Source organism: Microcaecilia unicolor, chromosome 3 (genome assembly GCF_901765095.1).
Source record: "Microcaecilia unicolor chromosome 3, aMicUni1.1, whole genome shotgun sequence".
Lineage (NCBI taxonomy): Eukaryota > Metazoa > Chordata > Amphibia > Gymnophiona > Siphonopidae > Microcaecilia > Microcaecilia unicolor.
In genome coordinates this window covers 309,971,376-309,993,987 of record NC_044033.1, presented here as the reverse complement: position 1 = coordinate 309,993,987, position 22,612 = coordinate 309,971,376, and the positions used below count along the sequence as shown (strand labels likewise).

General features: G+C 42.3%; 1 protein-coding gene across 2 annotated transcripts in view; it reads right to left on the bottom strand.

Moving 5' to 3' along the window:
* PPP1R1A (protein phosphatase 1 regulatory inhibitor subunit 1A) overlaps nucleotides 1–22,612 on the bottom strand; it is a 176,859-nt gene that overhangs the window by 15,989 nt on the left and 138,258 nt on the right. For both annotated transcript variants that reach the window (XM_030198307.1, XM_030198306.1), the window contains exons 3-4: nucleotides 20,740–20,777; nucleotides 4,295–4,358 (exon numbers count right to left, since the gene is read on the bottom strand). In XM_030198307.1, the coding sequence (XP_030054167.1) occupies nucleotides 4,295–4,358; nucleotides 20,740–20,777 (102 nt within the window). The remainder of the gene's footprint in view (nucleotides 1–4,294; nucleotides 4,359–20,739; nucleotides 20,778–22,612) is intronic.

Sequence of the window (22,612 nt, the reverse complement as noted above, 5' to 3'; positions counted from 1 at the left end):
GAGCTGGAACTGCAGCAAATTCCTAAATTGATATAGTAATTCAATTAAAGGTATAGTTTTAAACTTTATTTTTGTTGTAGTTTTATTTACAACAGTAACCACTATACAACATTGCAGGCTACACTCAAGAATGTTATTCTTCATACAATGTTGCGCTGTAACAAAATCCTTGCAATACAATTGAATGTAACATAGTAACATAGTAGATGACGGCAGATAAAGACCTGTATGGTCCATCCAGTCTGCCCAACAAGATAAACTCATTGTATGTGATACTTTATATGTATACCTAACCTTGATTTGTCATTGCCATTTTCAGGGCACAGACAATAGAAGTCTGCACAGAGCTGGCTTTGCTTCCCAATTACTGGTGTGGCCACCAAATCTCTGCTAAGCTTCTGTGGATCCATTCCTTCTAAACAGGATTCCTTTGTGTTTATCCCATGCAGTTTTGAATTCCATTACCGTTTTCATCTCCACCACCTCCCACAGGAGGGCATTCCAAGTATCTACCACCCTCTCCGTGAGAAAACATACCGGCAGGACAATGTTTAATGTTTAAAGCACAAGCAGCTGTGAAGGAATAAACAATTCCATACCTATCACTGATATAATATTATGTTGGATTGTTTGATACCCAGTGCCCACATCATCATAGTTACAATTGCCAACTGGATCCAGATTCTCCCAATAAGGTTAATCCAGTCCTGGGTTTACCCCATTGCATGCAGGGACTTGTAGTCTTGCTATTCTTGGGGACTTCTCTACATATATATAATAGCAAGTTTGACTGATTGTATGTAGAGAATTCTTTTTAGCAAGATATATGCCATATAGTGTTTTCAATATTTGTTGGGGAATGCAATATGAAAATCAGGAACTACATGTCTGCAGAGACTTGTAGTTCCTGATTTTCATACTGCATTCCCAAAGAATATTGAAATATGGTTGACTTGCTTTTATAATTTTATTGACAGACAACTAAAAAACTATAAAAACACAACCAAATTTCCCTTTGCGTTTCCGATAACATTAGCCAATTGGGAATTATTGGGTATAGGACTGAGCTTTAAGATGTTTTAGTGGGAATTAAACCAGCCTAAGACAGATAAAAGCCTTTTTATTGAGACAATTCTCCATGATCTGTGTGATATTATAAATTACAATAGGCTTGTCCAGCCTACATCCTGCAGGCCAGAATCCCGTCCACGAAGTGCTTTTTTTCTGGCCCACGGAAGCTTGGCAGTTCTTGTGCTTATAAAGCAGGATTCCTGCTTCCCCACCACAACTCAGCTCTCTGTAAGCTTGAGCCATGTGGTGTCGGAAGTTCAGATTGGTCTCGTGGTTTCAAATCTTGTGAGACTTGAAACTGTGAGATCAACCCAAACTTCTAGCACAATGCAGCTCAAGCTTGCAGACAGCTGTGTCACAGTGGGATTTCCCCACTGTATCTTCTGCAGCTGAAGCCAGGTGAGAGACTGGGTGAAGACTGGGGGTGGGGTACATGAGAGCAAGAGTGGGTGAAGGCTGGGGGGTATATCAGAGAGAGCGAAAAAGACTGGGTGAAGGCTGAGGAGGGGACAATGCACTGTCATATTTTGCCATTACTTGATGAAACATGCAGCAAAATACGATGGTGCATGTTTTGGCCTGCCGAATGTTATAAAATATAAAATGTGTCCCCCGCTAGAAAAAGGTTGAACAAGCCTGAATTATAGGGATTAGGACTTATATAGGAAGTCAGAGTTGTATTCATTCAATGAAAAGTACTCTCCTATACTGAGAGGGGTTAAGGTATGGAATATGTAGTTGACTGAGACAGGCTTTAGAATTAGACTGAATGGGTTCCCTGAAGCTAATGGTGCAAAGCAAGAGACACAACAGCACTTCACCACTTTGCTACCCCTCAGTTTGCCCAGTTGCTTTTACCTATTGAAAACTATTTCATCTCCAGTCATTTTGCTCTCTCCCCTTTACCACCACCAGCCTGCGCAGTTCTCCCAGCTATGCTTACATTCTGCAGTGAGATTATCTTTGGAAGGAGTTGGTGCAAGGCCGTTGCTTCAATTGTTCCTTGCTTAGGATCAGAAACATGTTTCTTTTTTTTCCTACAATGTATCACAAATTGCTGAATTTCTACAGGGATGATTCCTTCACCTTCATCACTATTGACACAAAAATTTGCCCAAATATGGAAAGCCAAGGAAGAGTTAGACTGAACAGACATCTTCTCACAAACATACTGTTAAAACACTGGAAAACTGAAAGAGCAGGTACAATGCAATGTTCTAATACAGAACACCATAGGTGTAGTTTGACTGTTTCATTTGGGGGGGGGGGGGGGGGGGGGGGGCAAAGAATGGACGGAGCATATTAGCATATCATTTGCATATATACATATGCAAATGAATATGCTAATATGGAGGAAGGAATTGAAATTTACAGGCAAAACATCACAGATGCACATTTCAAAAAGCTGACACATTTCAATTAATAAATTATGAATAAAATACTTTTATCTACCTTTGTTGTCTGATCATTTAGTTTTTCTATTCGTTTTGGTCTCAGTGTCTTGTTTTATGCAGTGTCTTCTTTCCAGTAGGCTTCCCTCTGCTCCCCACCCTCCCAGTCCCATCCATCTCTTGCTCCTTCCCTCTGCTCCCCACCCCTCCCAGTCCCATCCATCTTCTGTTCCTTCCCTCTGCTGTGCCTGACCTCTCCCAATCCCATCCATCTCCTGGTCCATCCCTCTGCTCCCCACCCCTCCCAGTCCCATCCATCTCTTGCTCCTTCCCTCTGCTCCCCACCCCTCCCAGTACCATCCATCTTCCCTCTGCTCCCCACCCCCCCCGCGAGGTCCAAGATGGTGACTCCGTTTACCCCCTCTCTTCCTCCCTCCCTCCGGCGCAGGCAACAGTCTTCAGCTTTTTCAGCATTCCTGGCAGCGGTAGCGATGTACACGCTGCCTTCGGTCTGCCTCGGAAGCCTTCTCTTCAAGTTCCTGTTCCCACCTATGCGGGAACAGGAACTTGAAGAGAAGGCTTTGGGGCAGAGCCGAAGGCAGCGTGTATATCGCTACCGCTGCCAGGAACGCTGAAAAAGACTGCTGCCTGCGCCGGAGGGAGGGAGGAAGAGAGAGGGGTAGACGGACATGCTCCTCTCCGTCCGCTTGGCTTCCCTGCCCTCTCTGTCTGTGTCCCGCCTTCCTCTGACATCAGAGGAAGGCGGGACGCAGACAGAGGGGGCAGGGAAGCCAAGCGGATGGAGAGGAGCGCGTGCCTGCATGTGTTTTTTTTTTAACTAATGGCGCGGCGGCACCTCGTAGTCGTTTGGGGGGGGCATTGCCCCCCCTCGCCCCCCCCAGTCTACGCCTATGGAGAACACTGACATTTTTGCAGGTCTGTGACACCTTTTATTGGACCAGCATAAGAATCATTCAAAGATGGTGATGGGTCGTAAGAGCACATAGGGCCAATTCCATAACTTGGTACCTATGCTTCAGTGCTACGCGCTGAGTGCCATTTCTATAACAGCATCTGGGCACCAAAATGCCAGAGGTTCTCATCTCAGTCGTTGGGACACACCTAGCCATTCAGGATATCCACAATGAATATGCATGAGATATATTTGCATAGAATAGAGGTAGTGCATGCAAATTTATCTCATGCATATTTATATCCTGAAAAACCTGGGAGTGTCCTGAGGCCTAGGTTGAGAACCCCTGCATTATAGAATAATAGTGTAAGTTAGCATTGGTGGTGCCTAAGTGCGCCAACTGACATACTCAACTTACAGTATTCTGTAAGTTATGTGCATTACAGGGAGAACCACCCATGCTTCTCCCATATGTACGTCTCCTTGCATGTATGAACAAGCGATTTGTGTGTATAAGTTAAAGAACAGCACCTAGAACATATAAATACAAGTGATAGTATTCTAAACTTTACACACACAGGCATTAATATTCTAGAACTTACACACACAAGTGATAGCATTCTAGAATTTACATGCACAAGCGCTTAGCATTCTAGAACTTACACACACAAGTGTTAGTATTCTAGAACTTATACACACAAGTGTTAGTATTCTAGAACTTATACACACAAGTGTTAGTATTCTAGAACTTACACAAGCAATTGGTGTCTAACTTTAGGTGCCAGGTTATAGAATGAAGGGAGACAGGTTGCATCTGTAATCTGGGGAAAGCCCTGTGGTCTCGCCGGTTCATACCAATGTTAGTGCCAGAAAAGATTTGGCATGAGATAAAATACCTTTCCCATTGGTAGCTCTTTACCTTTCATGGTTGGCGTGATCCGGGACACTTTTGTTCTTTGTCTAGGGGACATCATCAGGGTGGACTGCAAGAAACAGAGAAGGCGTTATAACTGAAACTCCAAGCGGTATCATGCTGACCATGAGATCTGATACTAAACTGGATCTGGAGTACACCACTTTTCATAAAGGCAGTTAATAAATCCCAAATAAATGAATAAAGCAGGGCTACTGAAATTATTTATTTAGAAAAGATTAATATTACTCTCGGCTGAGGAAAATATCCCACTCTCAGCAGGATTACACAACATTCAACAAAAGATACAACATAAAATACAAAGGACAGATACAAACAAACTACATATTACATCTACTAAAAACACCCCTAAAACCCATCCTGAGAGAGAATGTTCCCAATCAACCTCCACATCCAAAGGCTTCAGTAAACAGCACAGCTTTAACCTTCCTGCAGAAAGACATGATTTCACACTCTTCTGTTAGGAAGACAACCAGCTCCTCAGACAGAGCTGGCAGCTGAAAAGACCTTCGCCCATACTGAAATCAGTCTCAACTCTGCATAAAATGGGACCAGGCACAAGTTCCCATCAGCTGACCAAAAGGAATACCAGGAGACATGCGGCTGTATGGAATTCTTCAGCAGGCATGGCACTTCTCCTATATAGAGCCCAAAAAATCAACAGTGTCTTAACTTCTACCCAGTGCAAAACTCGCAGATAGACAGAAACATGCTCCTGCTGCCACCTCCACTCCATAATCGTTTATGCTGTTGAATTCTGATTAAGTTCAACCAAAGCAGTTGGCAACCCCAAAATACAGCGTTACAGTAATCTAGCCCCCCCAAAACCCAAAGCAACTCTTCTCGTAGTAAATCATACCACAACTGTGGAACAGCCATAGCTTAAAAAACAGTGCCTGTGCTACGTAACCCATAGGATTGTTCAAAATGAGAGTGGAATCGAATATTACTGTCACATGTTCTACCTGCTCTTGAACCACTCAATCCCTTAATTTGATAGAACTAAGATTAAAAGTGCTGTTTAACTCCAGGAGAAGCCCGATTCTGAAGAGCTCAAGCCTAAACAGACTGCTGAATGTGATTAGCCCTGTGTAGGTAAACCCCCCCCCCCCAAAAAAAAAAACAATAGACAGGATTATCAGCCTGCTGACTCAGCCCATGTAGGGTTAAGTATGCCCAAGTCCTCTCATGAGATGGGAAACAGCTTTCAGGCGATTCTTCAGTTGAGAAACCTGTGAAATAGGTATGTCCAGCCCCCCCCCCCCCCCCCCGTAACCCATCAGAAATTGGAAGTAGCGTCAGGGGGGCAAGGCATGTCAGAAGGAATGCTGTAGGGCTGGCCGCAGGCAGCATATGTGAATTGCTGACGCTGCTGGGGACCTCTAGAGGTAAAGACAAGTTTTAAGGTACCGGGGTGGGAGGGGGAGAGAAAAGGAGAGATAGCACATTTTGGGCAGAGGGATTGAAAAGGGGAAGGAGAGATGCTGTACAAGGGGTGGAGGGGAGAGAGAGAGAGAGAGATGCTGGATAATGAAAGGGAGAGAGGAAATTGAGAGAGAGATGCTGATTCCAGGGGCAAAATGGAAGAAGGGACAAATTCTGGACAACAGAAGGGAAGACAGGACAGATGTTAGACCACAGGGGGCAGAGAGGGAAGGAAGACAGAATAGAGATGCTGGGGCAGGAGGGAAGAGAGTGTGAGAGATGCGGGACCATGGGGGAGGAGGTGAAGAAGAGAGAGAGAGATGCAACTCTCCTCACCCTTGCCTTCATGGTCCAGCAACACTGCTATCGTCTATGCCAGGTTGTCATGAGGATCTGGAAGTCACAGGGCCAATGCAAAAAGGACAATGGCTCGAGTAGGTGGTAGCATCAAGACGTGCAGAGGCAGAAGACAGGGTAAACAAGCCCCAGATGTCACCACCGCGGCTAAGGTGCTGTCCGACGCGGCAGCCTGGACGACTGGTGTGGCACCAGTGCGGCTCCTTCCCACTTGACTTCCAGGATCGGTGCGGCGGCGTTGGCAGCTGCTGCAGCAGTTATGCAGGTCCCAGGCGACTCCTCTATGGCGGCGGGGGTGGCTTGCGGCATTGATTCGGGGTTCTGGGCTGCTCTTCTCTGGTGGCATGGTTAGCTCTCTTGGCTCCTCGGCGACACTCCTGGCTCCTCCCCGTCTTCAGACAACTCCTTTCCGGTGGGGGCATCGCTTTGCCTTCTTAAGGGAGAGCCATATGGAGATTCGGGGTCTCAGCTACTTTCCTGTAAGTAGCATTGGTGCACTTCTGCTTCCTTTTGGAATCACTGTTTGCCCATCTGACCTGTAAGCCTGAGCCGGACCTAACACTGTCTATTTGCCTGCCTGACCTGTAAGTCTGTACCGGACCTATACATTGTCTTCTTATCTGCCTGACCCTTAACCGGACCCTGACCTTTCTCCAAGCGGTACCTGGATCTGATCATGCTCCTATCCTGCCCAGGTAACATAGTAGTATAGACATAGTAACATAGTAGATGACGGCAGAAAAAGACCTGCACGGTCCATTCGGTCTGCCCAACAAGATAAACTCATATGTGTATACCTTACCTTGATTTGTACCTGTCTTTTTCAGGGCACAGACCGTATAAGTCTGCCCAGCACTATCCCCTCCTCCCACCAGCCCCGCCTCCCACCACCGGCTCTGGCACAGACCGTATAAGTCTGCCCACCACTATCCTCGCCTCCCAACCACCAACCCCTCTACCCCCTACCGGCTCCGCCACCCAATTTCGGCTAAGCTCCTGAGGATCCATTCCTTCTGCACAGGATTCCTTTATGTATATCCCACGCATGTTTGAATTCCGTTACCGTTTTCATCTCCATCACCTCCCGCGGGAGGGCATTCCAAGCATCCACCACTCTCTCTGTGAAAAAATACTTCCTGACATCTTTTTTGAGTCTGCCCCCCTTCAATCTCATTTCATGTCCTCTCATTCTACCGCCTTCCCATCTCTGGAAAAGATTTGTTTGCGGATTAATACCTTTCAAATATTTGAACGTCTGTATCATATCACCGCTGTTCCTCCTTTCCTCCAGGGTATACATGTTCAGGTCAGCAAGTCTCTCCTCATACGTCTTGGAACGCAAATCCCATACCAATCTCGTAGCTTTTCTTTGCACCGCTTCAAAGACGCCAGAACCCAGCTCAACTGCTAGGGAATGGTGTGTTTCATCTCCTGCTGCATTAGAGAGGGGAGATGCTGCACTTTAGGGGTGAAGTAGAAAATGGAGATGCTGTTGGGGGAAGGGAAGAGGGTAAAGACAAATGTTGGACGAGTGGGAAAGGGAAGAGAGATGGGACATGGAGATGTCAATCTACAAGAGCTGGGGGGGGGGGGTGATATAGTGGTAGAGGGAGGGAAGATGCTGAGAAAGGTGGAACCATATTGGAGAGGCCATGGGGGTTGCAGTGAAAAAAGAATAGCAAGTACAGAGGGTAGAAATGTGAAGGCCACAAAAACAATGGAAGACCTAACTATCTTCCGAAGGCTATTGAAAACTGATCTGTTCAAAAAGGCATACCATAAACATCCATCTTAAATACTATATAATAAGACTCTACACGATCTAGATAATAACGAAATCTTAACACTTCCTCTTCGCTACTAATGAACAACCATCAATAATTCAATCCCTATACTGACTATGATATCTATAGTCGAAGACCTAACATATGTTACAATCCAATATACCATTCAGGAACCTTCTTGCTCTACCATAATGTATTCTTCTTTGCCATGTATGTATGCATATGTTATATACATATATTATGATCTGTTCCATGTAAGTTACGTTCCGTGTATATTACCGTGTATGTATGCACCTTAACACAATACCATTTGTAATTCTGCTACCCGGAAATGGCAACAGCCATTACGGCAAATGTAAGCCACAATGAGCCTGCAAATGGTGGGAAAATGTGGGATACAAATGCTACAAATAAATAAAATAATGCGAAGTAGATGAAAGACAGAAGGGAATGCGAGGCTAGAGAAAGAGTGAAATGGAAAGTGAGAGAGTTAGGGGATAAGAGAAGGAAAAGGTGGGTGAAAAATAAGGAGATGGAGGACTGGAAGGTGAGAAAGAGGGTGAACTTTTAGTGGCAGAAAATAAAGAGAGTAAAGAGCTAAAAAGGGAAAGATCAATATTTTAGAGACAGATGTAGGTTGGGAATGGAACAAGGGAAGAGTCTGAGGTCAGGGGCTACAAATTTATTAGTGGTTCCAGGGAATGCTCAAGCTAGGTTAATAGTTACCAGAGAAAATGCATTTTACTGGAAAGCACCAGTATTATGGAATCAACTCCCTCTGGAATTAAGGCAGGAGAAATCATTTTTATAGTTTAAGGGGAAATTGAAAGCCTATTTCTTCCAAAAGGCTTTTAAAAAAATAAGAATTGTAATATTTTAAGGGTTGTCTTGTGCTCCCTCTTTATAGTTTGTCGAGTGTGGAGTGCTTGGTCTTGTTTGATTGGGTTCTTTCCTATTTTCTTTTCTATCTGTTTTTATATTGCTATTGTAAACCACTTTGATAATTGTTGAAAGGTGGTATATCAAGCTTTGATAATTGTTGAAAGGTGGTATATCAAGTTCTTTTAAACTATTAAGAGAAGAGAAATAACAAATGGACAGCAGCCACTGGAAAGACTTACAGAAGACAGACAGGACAGTAGACAAGAGAAATTGGGAACAAAATGATGGAAAAATAAATTGTCCAGACAACAAAGGTAGAAAACAAGTGTCCTATTCTGAATGTATTAACTGAAAATTAGCATTGGGAAATGTCATGGAAGTCTTTGCATTCTGTTCAGTACAAGAAGAAATGCATTTTTCTCCAGTGTTACAGAACATACCAAGTTTGACTCCTTGGAGTTCCCAGTTCAGTTTTTGTGTTCATATTTCTATTTCTAATTTGTTGTATATTTGGTGAGGGTCTGTCTGTGTTTTGTGTGTAATTGAAGTGTAGTATTCTATTTGCATGTAGTTTATTTGTAGAATTATGTAGCTGTCCCACTTGTTCTGTTTTACCTGTAGTAGTGTTACTACAGGTATTTACTGGTGTTCTAGGACCCTGTGTAATATTTATAGTGCTGCCTATTAATAGGTAGGATTCTTGCTGTTTGAATCATAGGGTTAGTCCCTCTGTTGTTTGATATGCTTACTAGTGTTGGATTATTTGTAGTAAATAATTAGCAGATTTTAGTACACACAGCTTCAGCTTTAGAAATGTTAATTTCTTTCTTCATCTCTCTCTCATTCACCCCTGAATAATTCACTGCTGAGTCACTTTAAAGTTGAAGTAACAAAACATCTGTTTACTCACAGTTTGCAGTTAGATTATAATCAGACAGGCTTATATATACATATTACTATACATTTGTATTATCAGCTCCTTCCATGTGCTTAGATGGTAATGGATGCTCACACCACCATAGATCCTCTCAGGTTAGGAGAGATCATGAGCTCCATGTGCTCCATGTGCTGCATGTGCTGCATCTGATGTGTCTAACCCCCACAGGAAGTTGCATAGCTGTGTGACCTCTCTAAATAATTCACATCAGAGGTCACAGAGTAATCACAGAGAAATAATAGGTGACAGGCAATGCATGTAAAATACAATTACATTCCAACAAACCCCTTCTCATGCATAACTGTCATGCAATTATTTATTCATACAAAGTCCAAGCTTTATACGCAGATTCACAAAATGTTCTCTGGGTAACGGTTTGGTCATGATGTCAGCTGTCATCTCACTGGTGTGACAATAGTGTAGACTGATGACCCCTTCTTTCACCAACTCTCGCACGTTGTGGTATTTCGTTGCGATGTGCTTGGTGCGTGACTGAACCTTGTCATTCTGTGACAGTCGGATGCAGCTCTGATTATCTTCCATTATCTGGATTGGTCTCTTTTCAGCTATTCCGAAATCCAGCAAAAGTTTTTCAATCCACATCAGTTCTCTGCACGCTTCCGATACGGCCACGTATTCAGCTTCTGTAGAAGACAGACTCACAATACTTTGTTTATGACTGGCCCATGAAATTTGTACATTTCCATACATAAACACATATCCACTTGTGGATTTATAATCAGAATGATCCCCTGCCCAATCTGAATCACAGTAACATATTAGTTTTGGATTACTATTGGCTGAAATCTTTAATTTACAATCAATGGTACCCTTTAAATACCTTACCATCCTTTTAACTGCAGTCCAATCTGATTTGGTAGGTGAGCTGACCCTTCTGCTCAAAATTCCTACTGCATTTGCTATATCAGCCCTGTATGTGGTAGCTAGATATAAAAGCTTACCTATGGCTGATCTATATTGGATGTTATCTGGTAAAGGTTCTCTTACTGTTTCATCCTTCAGAAAATCAGTGATCATGGGAGTGCTTACAACTTGGGCATCTTGCATACCTAAACTTTCAATAAGCTCATTTATTTTCTGCTTCTGGCTTAGAAGATAAGAACCATCATTTTGTTTCTCAATTTCTATACCAAGATAGTATGACACATTACCAAGTTCTTTTATCTCAACATTGTGGTTTAAACATTTTACAATGTCCTTGTACTCTTGCTCACTTTTGCTTGCAATGAGCAAATCATCAACAAAAGCTAAAATGTATGCATATTGTCCATTTGTGCACCTAGTGTACAAGCATTTATCTGCTTCACCTTGCTTAAATCCTAAATTTGTCAATATTTCATGCAATTTATCATTCCAACATTTTGCACTTTGCTTTAATCCATAAAGACCTTTGTTTAATTTACACACTAGCTGTCTTTGTTTTGTATTTATGAAACCTGTTGGTTGTTCCATATACAAGTCTTCAGTTATATCTCCATGAAGAAACGCTGTTTTCACATCAATGTGGTTGACTTGCATGCCTTTTGAGACTGCAATGCTCAGAAGTGTTCTAATTGTCGTGTGTTTCACTACAGGTGCAAACACTTCATCAAAATCTTCTCCATATTTTTGAAGATATCCCTTTGCCACTAATCTGGCTTTATACCTTTCCACTTTTCCTTGTGCATTCCTTTTTAACTTGAATACCCATTTGCATCCTATAGCTTTCTTGCCAGGAGGTAATTTTGTAAGAATCCAAGTATTATTTTTATCCAATGCATCAATTTCTTCTTGTGCAGCTTTACGCCATTCAGCAGCTTCTTCTGCTGGCATTTTCTCAATCTCATCCCATGTTAAGGGCTCTTGAGCTTCTGCTGACTTTGTTAGGTAAGACAGTCTTGGGGGTGGAACACCTTTGTTTTCCCTGGATGAGCGTCTGACAACAGGTTGGTCTGACCTTTCCGCATCCTCTAAATCTGAGAGTTCTTCTCCAATTGATTCCCCTTCTCCAACTGTACTGTCTTCTTCAATGATCCTTTCTGTGTCTGCTTCCTCTGCCTGTTCCTCGTTAGATACAGATGAGTTGCTTTCAGACATCTGCCTTGGTATGGCATTTATATACACTGGCATGTCTATTATGGTTCTAGTTTCATATTCTGGATGATAAGGCTCATCTGGGATAATCCAGCCTTTATCAACCCTTTTGTTTTCATCAAAATATGTAACATGTCTTATGCCAACAATGCCAGTTTTCAGATTTAAAATTCTATATCCTTTGTGTCCTGGAGTATAGCCAACTAAAATGCCCCTTTCTGTTGTGGAATCCAGCTTATGCCTTCTTTGCTTTGGTATATGAGCATATGCTGTACTTCCAAATGTTCTTATGTGTGACAGGTTTGGCTTCCTACCATGCCATGTCTCATGTGGTGTGCGCTCAGCGCCTTTAGTTGGCATTCTGTTTTGTAGGTACACTGCTGTGAGAATGGCTTCCCCCCATAGTCTTTTAGGGAGATTGCTATCTGACAGCATACATCTGGTCATTTCCACAAGTGACCTAAATTTTCTCTCTGCAACAGAATTTTGCTCTGGTGTATAAGCTACTGTTGTGATATGCTGAATGCCTTCTTGTTCTAGAAATGTGCGCATGCTTTGTGAAGTGAACTCACCACCATTGTCGGTCTGAAGAACCTTTGGTTTTCTTTCAAATTTATTGCTCACCATGGCTACGTATTTCTTCAGCATGTCTATGACTTGACTTTTCTCTTTCAGCAAATAGGCCACACAGTATCTAGAGAAATCATCCAAGAATATTAGCACAAATCTGTTATTTCCCAATGATGGGATATTAAACGGTCCACATAAGTCACTGTGTATTAAGTCCAGCACTTTATTACTCCTATTTCCTGTGTATGCAGGAAATGAGGGTCTCACACCTTTTTGAGTAACACAGTCTATGCATTTCTCCATTTTACCAGCATCTGCACTTATCTGAATGCCGGTGGCCAGTTGCTTACTGTAAAGATCCTGGATCACCTTAAAATCACGATGTCCCAGGCGGCGGTGCCAGATTTCCAGACTACATTTACCATCATTCTTCCTTACTTGCGCCATATGTGAGGCTTCACCTGAAATGCTCAGTTTATAAACATCATTATGCATAAAAGCTTCAGCATACACTTCATCATTTTTAGAGATTGTGCACTTACTGTTTTCAAAATGAATCACAAATCCCTTCTTATCTAATGTAGATACACTAAGCATATTGCAAACTGCTTGGGGAATATACAAGACATCACTTACAGGAATTTCTTTAACTTCATTAGACACTTTGCATTTTAAGAATCCAATACCTTTTGCTTGGATCTTAGCAGTCCCTGCGTTTGCAGTTTTAAGAATACCTTCCTCTGGACACATTTCCTGAAAGAAATTCTTACAATTGGTTAAATGGCATGTGCTCCCCGAATCCAAAATCCAAGTACTTTCATTTGAATTATTATTTACCATAGTCAAAGATTTTTCTGCCATTAGAAAGCCCTTGTGTTTATCTTTGTCCTTCATACATTTCCTGGTTTGAAAATTCTTTAGTTCCATTGGCTTAGGTGAGCTAGAGGGAGTGTTTTGTGTTTCCTTACACCATTTAGATACATGTCCCTCCTTTCCACATGAGTAGCAAATCAGCTTGCCCTTGGGTGGAGTTTTCCCATAGCTCCGCCTTCCTCTGTTCTTTGCCAAGAAATTTGTTTCATTTCTCTCTGACTTGCTTTGAGAACACATCTCCTCAGAATCATTTATTATGCATTCCTGCCTTAGTTTTGATGTTGTCTGTTCAAAAGATTGCCCTTCAATGGCCTCATTTACAGACCTAAAAACATCAAACTTCTTTGATAGTGAGGTAAAAAGAAATGCTCTTTTCAATGCATCACACATGGGAATTCCAGAAAGTTCTAACTTTTGAAATGAAGACATAAGATGCATAATGTGATCATTACATTTACTTTTATCCCTTAATTTGGTTTCATTCAACTCTGCCAGCCAAATTGGTTGCTGCTTTGCATATGTAGTTGCATACATAGTTCTCAGTTTATATAAAATGTCCTTTGGTGTATCTTTTCCCTCCACTAATATGGCTTGTTTCTCTGAGAGAGCTTCCAAAAGCATGCACTTCACATAATAGTTTGCATTGTCCCATTCAGCCATATTTTCAGCTGTTCTGTCTTGGTCTAAGCATATATTTAATCTTTTTGCTCGAAGGAGACATATGAATCTTAGTTCCCACTGCCGATAATTAAACTCAGTTAATTTAGGCACCTTGAGAGAATAGAAAAATGGTGAATTTCTTCCCTCAGCCATTTTCTTAGCCTTCTGTCTGCTGTGTGGGGGGAGAGAGAGACAGACTGAATCTTTCCTTTAAAACTTAAGAGAAAAAATGTGGCCTTTTTTTTTCTGCCTGGTAATATTTCTCTTCTTTTTCAATTCCTGGCCTGGGCCCATAACCCTTTTGTTGGATTATTTGTAGTAAATAATTAGCAGATTTTAGTACACACAGCTTCAGCTTTAGAAATGTTAATTTCTTTCTTCATCTCTCTCTCATTCACCCCTGAATAATTCACTGCTGAGTCACTTTAAAGTTGAAGTAACAAAACATCTGTTTACTCACAGTTTGCAGTTAGATTATAATCAGACAGGCTTATATATACATATTACTATACATTTGTATTATCAGCTCCTTCCATGTGCTTAGATGGTAATGGATGCTCACACCACCATAGATCCTCTCAGGTTAGGAGAGATCATGAGCTCCATGTGCTCCATGTGCTGCATGTGCTGCATCTGATGTGTCTAACCCCCACAGGAAGTTGCATAGCTGTGTGACCTCTCTAAGTAATTCACATCAGAGGTCACAGAGTAATCACAGAGAAATAATAGGTGACAGGCAATGCATGTAAAATACAATTACATTCCAACAACTAGTTGTATGTTGAGGTAGGATTTTTTTCAGGTTTTGCATTATTTCACAATGTGCCTGGTAGAGGAGAGATTTGTGTTGCTATTGCTCAAATTATATGAATCAGAATGTTTGTTGTATGATGACTTCCATGGAGAAATGTGCTAGTTGTTATCTGTACCTGTTTTTGAGGGGATGTTGGAGGAGTGGCCTAGTGGTTAGGGTGGTGGACTTTGGTCCTGGGGAACTGAGGAACTGAGTTCAATTCCCACTTCAGGCACAGGCAGCTCCTTGTGACTCTGGGCAAGTCACTTAACCCTCCATTGCCCCATGTAAGTTGCATTGAGCCTGCCATGAGTGGGAGAGCGCAGGATACAAAAATAAAATAGATACTATTAGAGATTCTACATGGAATGTTGCTACTATTGGAGATTCTACATGGAATGTTGCTATTCCACCAGCAACATTCCATGTAGAAGGCTGCGCAGGCTTCTGTTTCTGTGAGTCTGATGTCCTGCACGTACGTGCAGGACGTCAGACTCACAGAAGCAGAAGCCTGCGCAGCCACATTGGTGATCTGCAAGGGCCGACTTCTACATGGAATGTTGCTAGTGGAATAGCAACATTCCATGTAGAATCTCAAATAGTAGCAACAGTGGAGGAGTGGCCTAGTGGTTAGGGTGGTGGACTTTGGTCCTGAGGAACTGAGTTCAATTCCCACTTCAGGCACAGGCAGCTCCTTGTGACTCTGGGCAAGTCACTTAACCCTCCATTGCCCCATGTAAGCCGCATTGAGCCTGTCATGAGTGGGAAAGCGTGGGGTACAAATGTAACAAAAAAAAAAAAAAAAAACAACCAACGGTCCACAATGGTCATGTAAGCAATGTGCCACATATGCAAGCATTGTCTTTATGGTGTACCCAATTGAAAAAATGTTGAGACCACTGCCCTAAAGCCTCAGTAGCATTTAGAAAGCAAAACAGTGCAACTTTTTTTTTTTTTTTTTTGCAGTCTAATTTGGCTGCTTAACTTAGGTTGAATATTGGCATTTAACTGCATAAATGCTGATGTTATTTTCCCAGACCCACCACAAAATCATAGGGTTAGTGCTTCTGTTGTATGATATATTTACTAGTTGTATGTTGAGATAGGATTTTTTTTTCAGGTTTTGCATTATTTCACAAGGTGGAGTGGAGGAGTGGCCTAGTGGTTAGTGCACCGGTTTTGACATCCAGAGCTGGCTAGTTCAAATCCCACTGATGCTCCTTGTGATGTTGGGCAAGTCACTTAACCCACCATTGCCTCAGGTACAAAATTAGATTGTGAGCCCTCCAGCAACAGGGAAATACCCAGTGTACATGAATGTAACTCACTTTAAGCTACTACTGAAAATGGTGTGAGCAAAATCCAAATAAATAAATAAAATAGACAGCCTTCCCTTTAGTGGTCTGTGGTGATACTCAGTGGCACTAACCAGTTACATGCCCCACACAAGTGATTTAACTGGCCTGCAGCCTCTCCTTGCTGCTTAAATCACTTTTAACTTCCACACACATGTAAATATTATAATATTGCTATACCAGAAAAAGTACTGGGTCACAACCCAAAGAAAACTGTGGAGATGAAAGAGTTACAATCACCTGATACTTTCCTATTCTAACTGATGAAAATCTTAATGCAAGAAAACAGAACATAGCAGCAGTTTCATCAATAGAAATGTCAGCATCCAGCAACTGTTCTGTACAAATTGTAGCACGAGCTCAGTTTGGGTATGCACCTAGGCGGCTGCCTAATCTGTAGTATTGAGCATAAGCATGGCATGGTACACAATAATATTTGTTTAGGGACATGGGCTGGGATTTAAGATACTTTCAGGAGGCCGAAAAGGCAATGCCATACACTAGTTCTCCACACTTTCCAGAAATAATATACATTACACCACTGCATTTGCTCTGAGCCACTTTACTTGAAACTTCAAAAATCAATGCAAATGGCCTGGGACAGTACTTTAGCAGAGGCAGCACTAATTACAAACAAAATTTAGAAAGTCCGCAACTGCCCTTTGATGACTTTACTTTTAGTGAGAACAGAGTGTTCTCCACATCTCCTCTTCACTCAGTACAACATTTAACATCAGCAGTGCTTAAGATGAAATAATGGAACACACTTAAAGTCTGATGATCTCTCTCTCTGGTGTGGGGATTCAGGGTTATTAAGTCTCCCTTTCATAGGCGGTGGCACCAGTGACGTACGCACGGTGGGAAGGGGAGGGGCAGCACCTTCTGGTTTGGGATCAGGCCCCCTCCACAACCCAAATAAATCCCAATAAATAAATAAATAAAAGTACCTGTTCAATGGCTGGTGGGGGGTGCCCAATTCCCCCGCCAGCGGATGAGATCCGCTGCCTAGAATTGCCCCAGTGCTGCCTCAGCAGCAAAGAAGTTGGTGGCCTCCTTTTCAGTTTGTGCATGAACTGAGCATGTGCAAGGAGTGCTGGTGTCAGTGGCTTGAAAGGAGTCCACTGACTTCTTCACTGATGAGGTAGCACTGGGGCAGATCCAGGCATCGGATCATCAGCTGGTGAGGATGTGGTAAAATTATTAATGCGGCCGGGTGTGTGTGTGTGTGCAATGCATTGCCCACCCCTGGACACCCCCAAAAATTGAATGCTAGTTATGCCCCTGCATGGCATAGATGTCCTCTAGGATGGAAATGCCAGGGCTCTGTGGTAGGGTAAGTGTTCCTCTCCTCAGCCTCAAGGTAGCACCAGGGACCAGTAAAAAGGTAGCTAGGATCCCTAGATTTCACCCAGATGGAACTACCAGTGGAAACAGCATTTTTTCTATTTCTCCTTTAGTCTGGCAGAGAGGTGAGGGGGCTTCTGGTTCCCAAATACCCAGGGCAGGCAGAGGTTTCTATGGCTTTTAGTTCCTGTCGGGCTTCTGTAAGGGGTCCTTTTACTAAGGTGCACCAAAAAATGGCCTGCGCTAGTGTAGACGTGTGTATAGGATGTGCACAGGTCCATTTTTTAGCGTGCCTGCAAAAAGGGGCTTTTTCTTTTAGGCCGAAAATGGACATGTAGAAAAATAAAAATTACCGCGCGTCCATTTGGGGCCTGAGACCTTACCACCACCCATTGACCTTGCAGTACAGTCTCACGCATTAACCGGGTGGTAATGGTCTACACGCGTACAATACTGATTACTGCCCAGTTAATGATGTGCCGGAAATTTTCCGGCATGCCTAGTGGATGCTCATAAAAAATGAAATTACTGCTCGGGCCATGCGGTAGCCGGCCATTAATTCAAAATTGATGTGTGTAGGATGCTCATGCGTACGCACCTATGTGGCTTAGTAAAGGGGCCCCTACATTTGTTAGTTTTAATGTACTTGCTGGGTTAGCAGAGCAAAGCTAAATATAAATGTTATTTCTAGCTGGCTAGGGCATAAGACATGAGAGTCCTCCCTCACAAAAAGGGTCCTGGCCAGGAGGATAATCCAAAAGAACAAGGATTTGAATTTTGCTTCTGGCTTTATAGTCTTACAAAATTCCCTCCAAGAACTAACTCCTCTCTTAATCTGAATACTGGTCAAATTGAACATTTCCCCTTCACAGGGATAGAATAGGGCTTTGAGAGATCACCAGGGCACTGCTTTACTTAGTGACCAGTGATGTCACTGCATACATAATTCACATTTCTATTGGTTAAGACTGTGGGGTTTTTCCAGCACACAGCGGAAACGATGTGAAAATCCCACAGACTCTACAATAGCATGGGACCAAAAAGAAAAATGGCAGAATTTTTTCCAATCGTATTGGGTACAAAGCAGACTTGATTAAAAGCAATTTATAAGCACAACTTGCAAGTTCCATATACATACTAGTGCTAGTTTTTAAAGCACAGACTTACCAAGTTACGTTACAAAGTTACGTGGCGGGGTGTTTTCTTTACAATGTCTAAGTCCGACTTTGGACGTTTTGCTCAAAACATCCAGAATCCGAATAGTAAATATTGTGATTTTCAAAACAGCAAAACGTCTACCTTTTTTTTTTTTTCCTGAAAATGGTTACTTGCTAGACGGCATTTATCCTTTTGGTCCATTAAAAAAAAAAAAAGTCCTAGTGAAAAACGCACAAGATCAAGCCATAGTAGAAGGAGCCAGCATTCTTAGTAGCCTGGCCACACAGACATCCCAGCAGAGCTGTGGGGCACCCTAGGGGGCACTGCAGTGGACTTCACCTAAAACCTCCCAGGTACACATCTTACCATTGCTCCCTTATACTGTATAGTAAGCCCTCCAAAACCTACCAAAAACCTACTGTACCCCACTACAATAGCCCTTATAGCTGCAGGCAGTGGCGTTCCTAGGGGGGCGGACACCCGGGGTGGCGCCCCACCCCCTGGGTGCAGCGCCCCCCCCCGATGCAGCATGGACCCCCCCTGGCGAAAGAGCCCCCCCCCGGGTGCATGCCGCTGGGGGGGGGGGGGGTGCCGCAGCGCACGCCTGCTGCGAGTTTACTAACTTTGCTCGTTCGCTGCAGCTCCCTCTGCCCCGGAATAGGAAGTAACCTGTTCCGGGGCAGAGGGAGCTGCAGCGAACGAGAGAAGTTAGCGAACTCTCGCAGCAGGCGCGCACCGCGGCACCCCCCAGCGGCGTGCACCCGGGGCGAACCGCCCCCACCGCCCCCCCCCCTTGGTACGCCACTGGCTGCAGGCATTACCTATATGTGGGTACAGTAGGTTTTTGGTGGATTTTGCAGGGCTCACACTTTCCACCACAAGTGTAACAGAGTGGATTGTGGGCATGTGTCCCTTTCTCCACAATGCACTGCATTGACCACTACGCTGCTCCAGGGACTTGTCTGCTGCTCAAATAGGATTGGCTATAACATCTGAGGCTGGTATGTACTGTTTCTTTCACATCTTTGGGGGGATCAGTGACCACTGGGGGAGTAAGGGGGGGTCATTCCTTTATTCCTCTAGTGGTCATTTAGGGTACTTTTTTGTGGCTTATTCGTTCTAAAAACAGGTCAAAACATATTAGTTTTAGTCCTGGACATTTCTGTTTTGTTCCATTATGGCTCAAAATGTCCAAATTCTGCCCTTAACATGCTCCCAACATGCCCCCTTGAGATTTGAACACACTGCAGATGAACAACATAGAAAAATATCTGGAAAATGGGTTTCAAAAATACCAATTTGGACATTTTGGCGAGAAAAACGTTCAAATGCTGCTTTATGCCACTTTTTAAATGTCTGTCTCTTTTGAAAATTAGCCCCTTACCGGCTCATTTTCAAAAGAGACATAAGTCAGCATTTGGACATTTATCTCACAGAAACATCCAAATCAGTATTATCAAAACCTCTTTTTGGATGTCTTTCTCTGAAGTCCATGAGAAGGACGTCCAAATCTCAAAGGGGTGTGCCGGGGCGTGTTCAAGGTGGAATTGGGCGTTCCTAAGACATGGACATCTTTCAGCAATAATGGAACAAAACAAAAACGTCCAAGACTAAAACTTAGACATTTTGAGCTAGACCTGTTTTTATAAAAAAATAGCTGTAGTGGGAATTGAACCCACTTCCCCAGGATCAAAGCCTGCTGCACTAACCACTAGGATACTCCTCTACTCTACATAAGAGGTACCCCAAATGCCCAGATGACCACTGGAGGGACATGGGGATCACCTCCCCTTACTCCCCCAAATCACAGAACATTTTTCCAAACAGCACTTTCAAAAGGAAAAGATTTTTTTTTTTTTAGAAAATGACCTTTCCTGTTTTGATTTTGGACTGCGCACAGAAAAAATAATACACCTAGGCGTATTCTCTAAAGTCTACCTAAATTTTATAGAATAGGCTTAAATTTTCACACTGTATATTGAATATGCCAAGCGCCTCTCCACATGACCAAATTTGCTTGCAGCCATTTACGCCATGTTTTACTTGGCGTACATCCTGATGCCTAAATTAGGCACAAAGTGGGTATATTCTATAATACTGCGCATAGATTTTAGAAACACTCATGCTCCACCCATGGTCACACCCCCTTTTCAACTATGCGACTTTTTGATTATACTACTAGAGGGAATTTGGCTTACCTTGTGTAAAGGGTTACACATCCTGTCTTCATCAATCTCTGAGGGAAGAGAAATAAATAATTATTATTCAAAACTGTGGTGATGATTTAAATATCGATGCATTGGCTTTTGATCCACTTTATTCCTGTCTTCCCACTTTTCCCTGCATTGTGCAGAACGTACTATAGCTAAAACCAATGAAAGACCAGACATGAAAGCTTGAGAACTCCAATCTAAGTTCTACTGCTATGTGTGACCTTAGTGCAGTGGTCTTCAGGATATCCCTGATAAATATGCATAAGAAAGATTTGCATTAAGTGGAGTTGGTAGGCATGCAAATCACTTTCATGCATGTTCATTATGAAGTTGAACTATGAACTATTAAGGATACTCTTAGAACCTGACCTATTGATGGATGGCCTTAGAGGACTGAGAGTGAATACCAAGGCCTTGGTGAGTCACTCTAGCTTTTTGTACATCAGTTCTAATCCCTGCTTTGTCACTGGCTCTCTGGGCAAGCTAATTTATCTCTCGGCGCTGCATTTCTAATTTCAGCTTTGTCCTTGGGTTGGTCACTTTACCTTCCTGTGCTTCCATTATAAACCCTTCACAAGACAAATTATCCAGCTAAGAAAAGTAAGGAAATATCAAAAATCAATATCCAAACAACCCCACTCTCAAACTCTCTAAACCAAACTATTTGGAAAAAGTTTTTTTTAAAGGATCAACCGTGTCCTGTATGAAGCAAATACTTATTTTATCATTATTGCTTCTTCAGTCCAATTGTAAGTCCAATTTTTCTTCTGTATTATTTGGCATCAAAAATTCATTTGAGTTTAAAAATGGGATTGTTTGGATATTGGTCCTTCATAAACCTGACTCCGCTACTGGTTTGTTCAGAAGGCGTGCACTGCTATGTGTCAAGCTATAAGGGTTTTACTGTATATGTGTCTTATACACTGGTTGCTGCATTTTTATTTTTTTTTTACTATTTTATTTATAGAATTTAACATTATATTCACTTGTTGCTGCATTGTGATGCCGCATGTTGGCGTCTCTTATGTCAATCATTACCTAAGCAGGATTCTTATAAAATTGTGACTCCTGACACAGGTGGCGCCATGTTGAGTCCCTTAATGATCTGCTCCTATAGAATTCTGATAAGGTTGATATTTGCCAATAAAGCCATTTTTGACGTTTAAGTGTATCCCTTGTATCCTACTGGAAGACCACTCATCCATCCTTACTTTTTTCTGCCTCTATGGACAAGTCATCATATTTCACTATGCTTCAGTTCTAGGCCCAGCTCTGTCAGTGAATCTCTGTTTTGTCCTTGGGTGAGTCATGTGACGGATCATTTTACACAGAACATTGAAAATGCCTTTTAAAAAATACATGTAAGGACACATTGACTTCTGGTTCACTCGCATATTAAATTTAAAATAGCTTGTATGGCTTTTAAAACTTTAGTGAGACAAAATTCAGTCTGTGTATCAAAATATTTGATTTTATGTCTGTTGGATGAGATTTTTGTTCTAGAATTTGAGAATTCAAGCTTAAGAGCTACTGGAGTAATTCTTTTCAATATTTAGCTGAAAACATTTGGAATGGTATTCCTTATCAGATTAGATATATTTTCTTTTATTTATTTGTTTAGAAAACAGTTGAAGGCTTTTTTTGTTTTCAGATATAGACTCAGTTCAATTTAGATTGAATTACAAAATAACACACTAAAGTAGTACAATCTGATTGTGATGCTTATTTTCTTGTAATCCGCAATGAATCCTGTGGAGATATAGCAGAATATAAGTTATGAATAGGATAGAAGTTTCACACGCAAATACAGAATACAACTGTATTTGTGCGTGCAACTTGTCGCACTATATAGAATCCA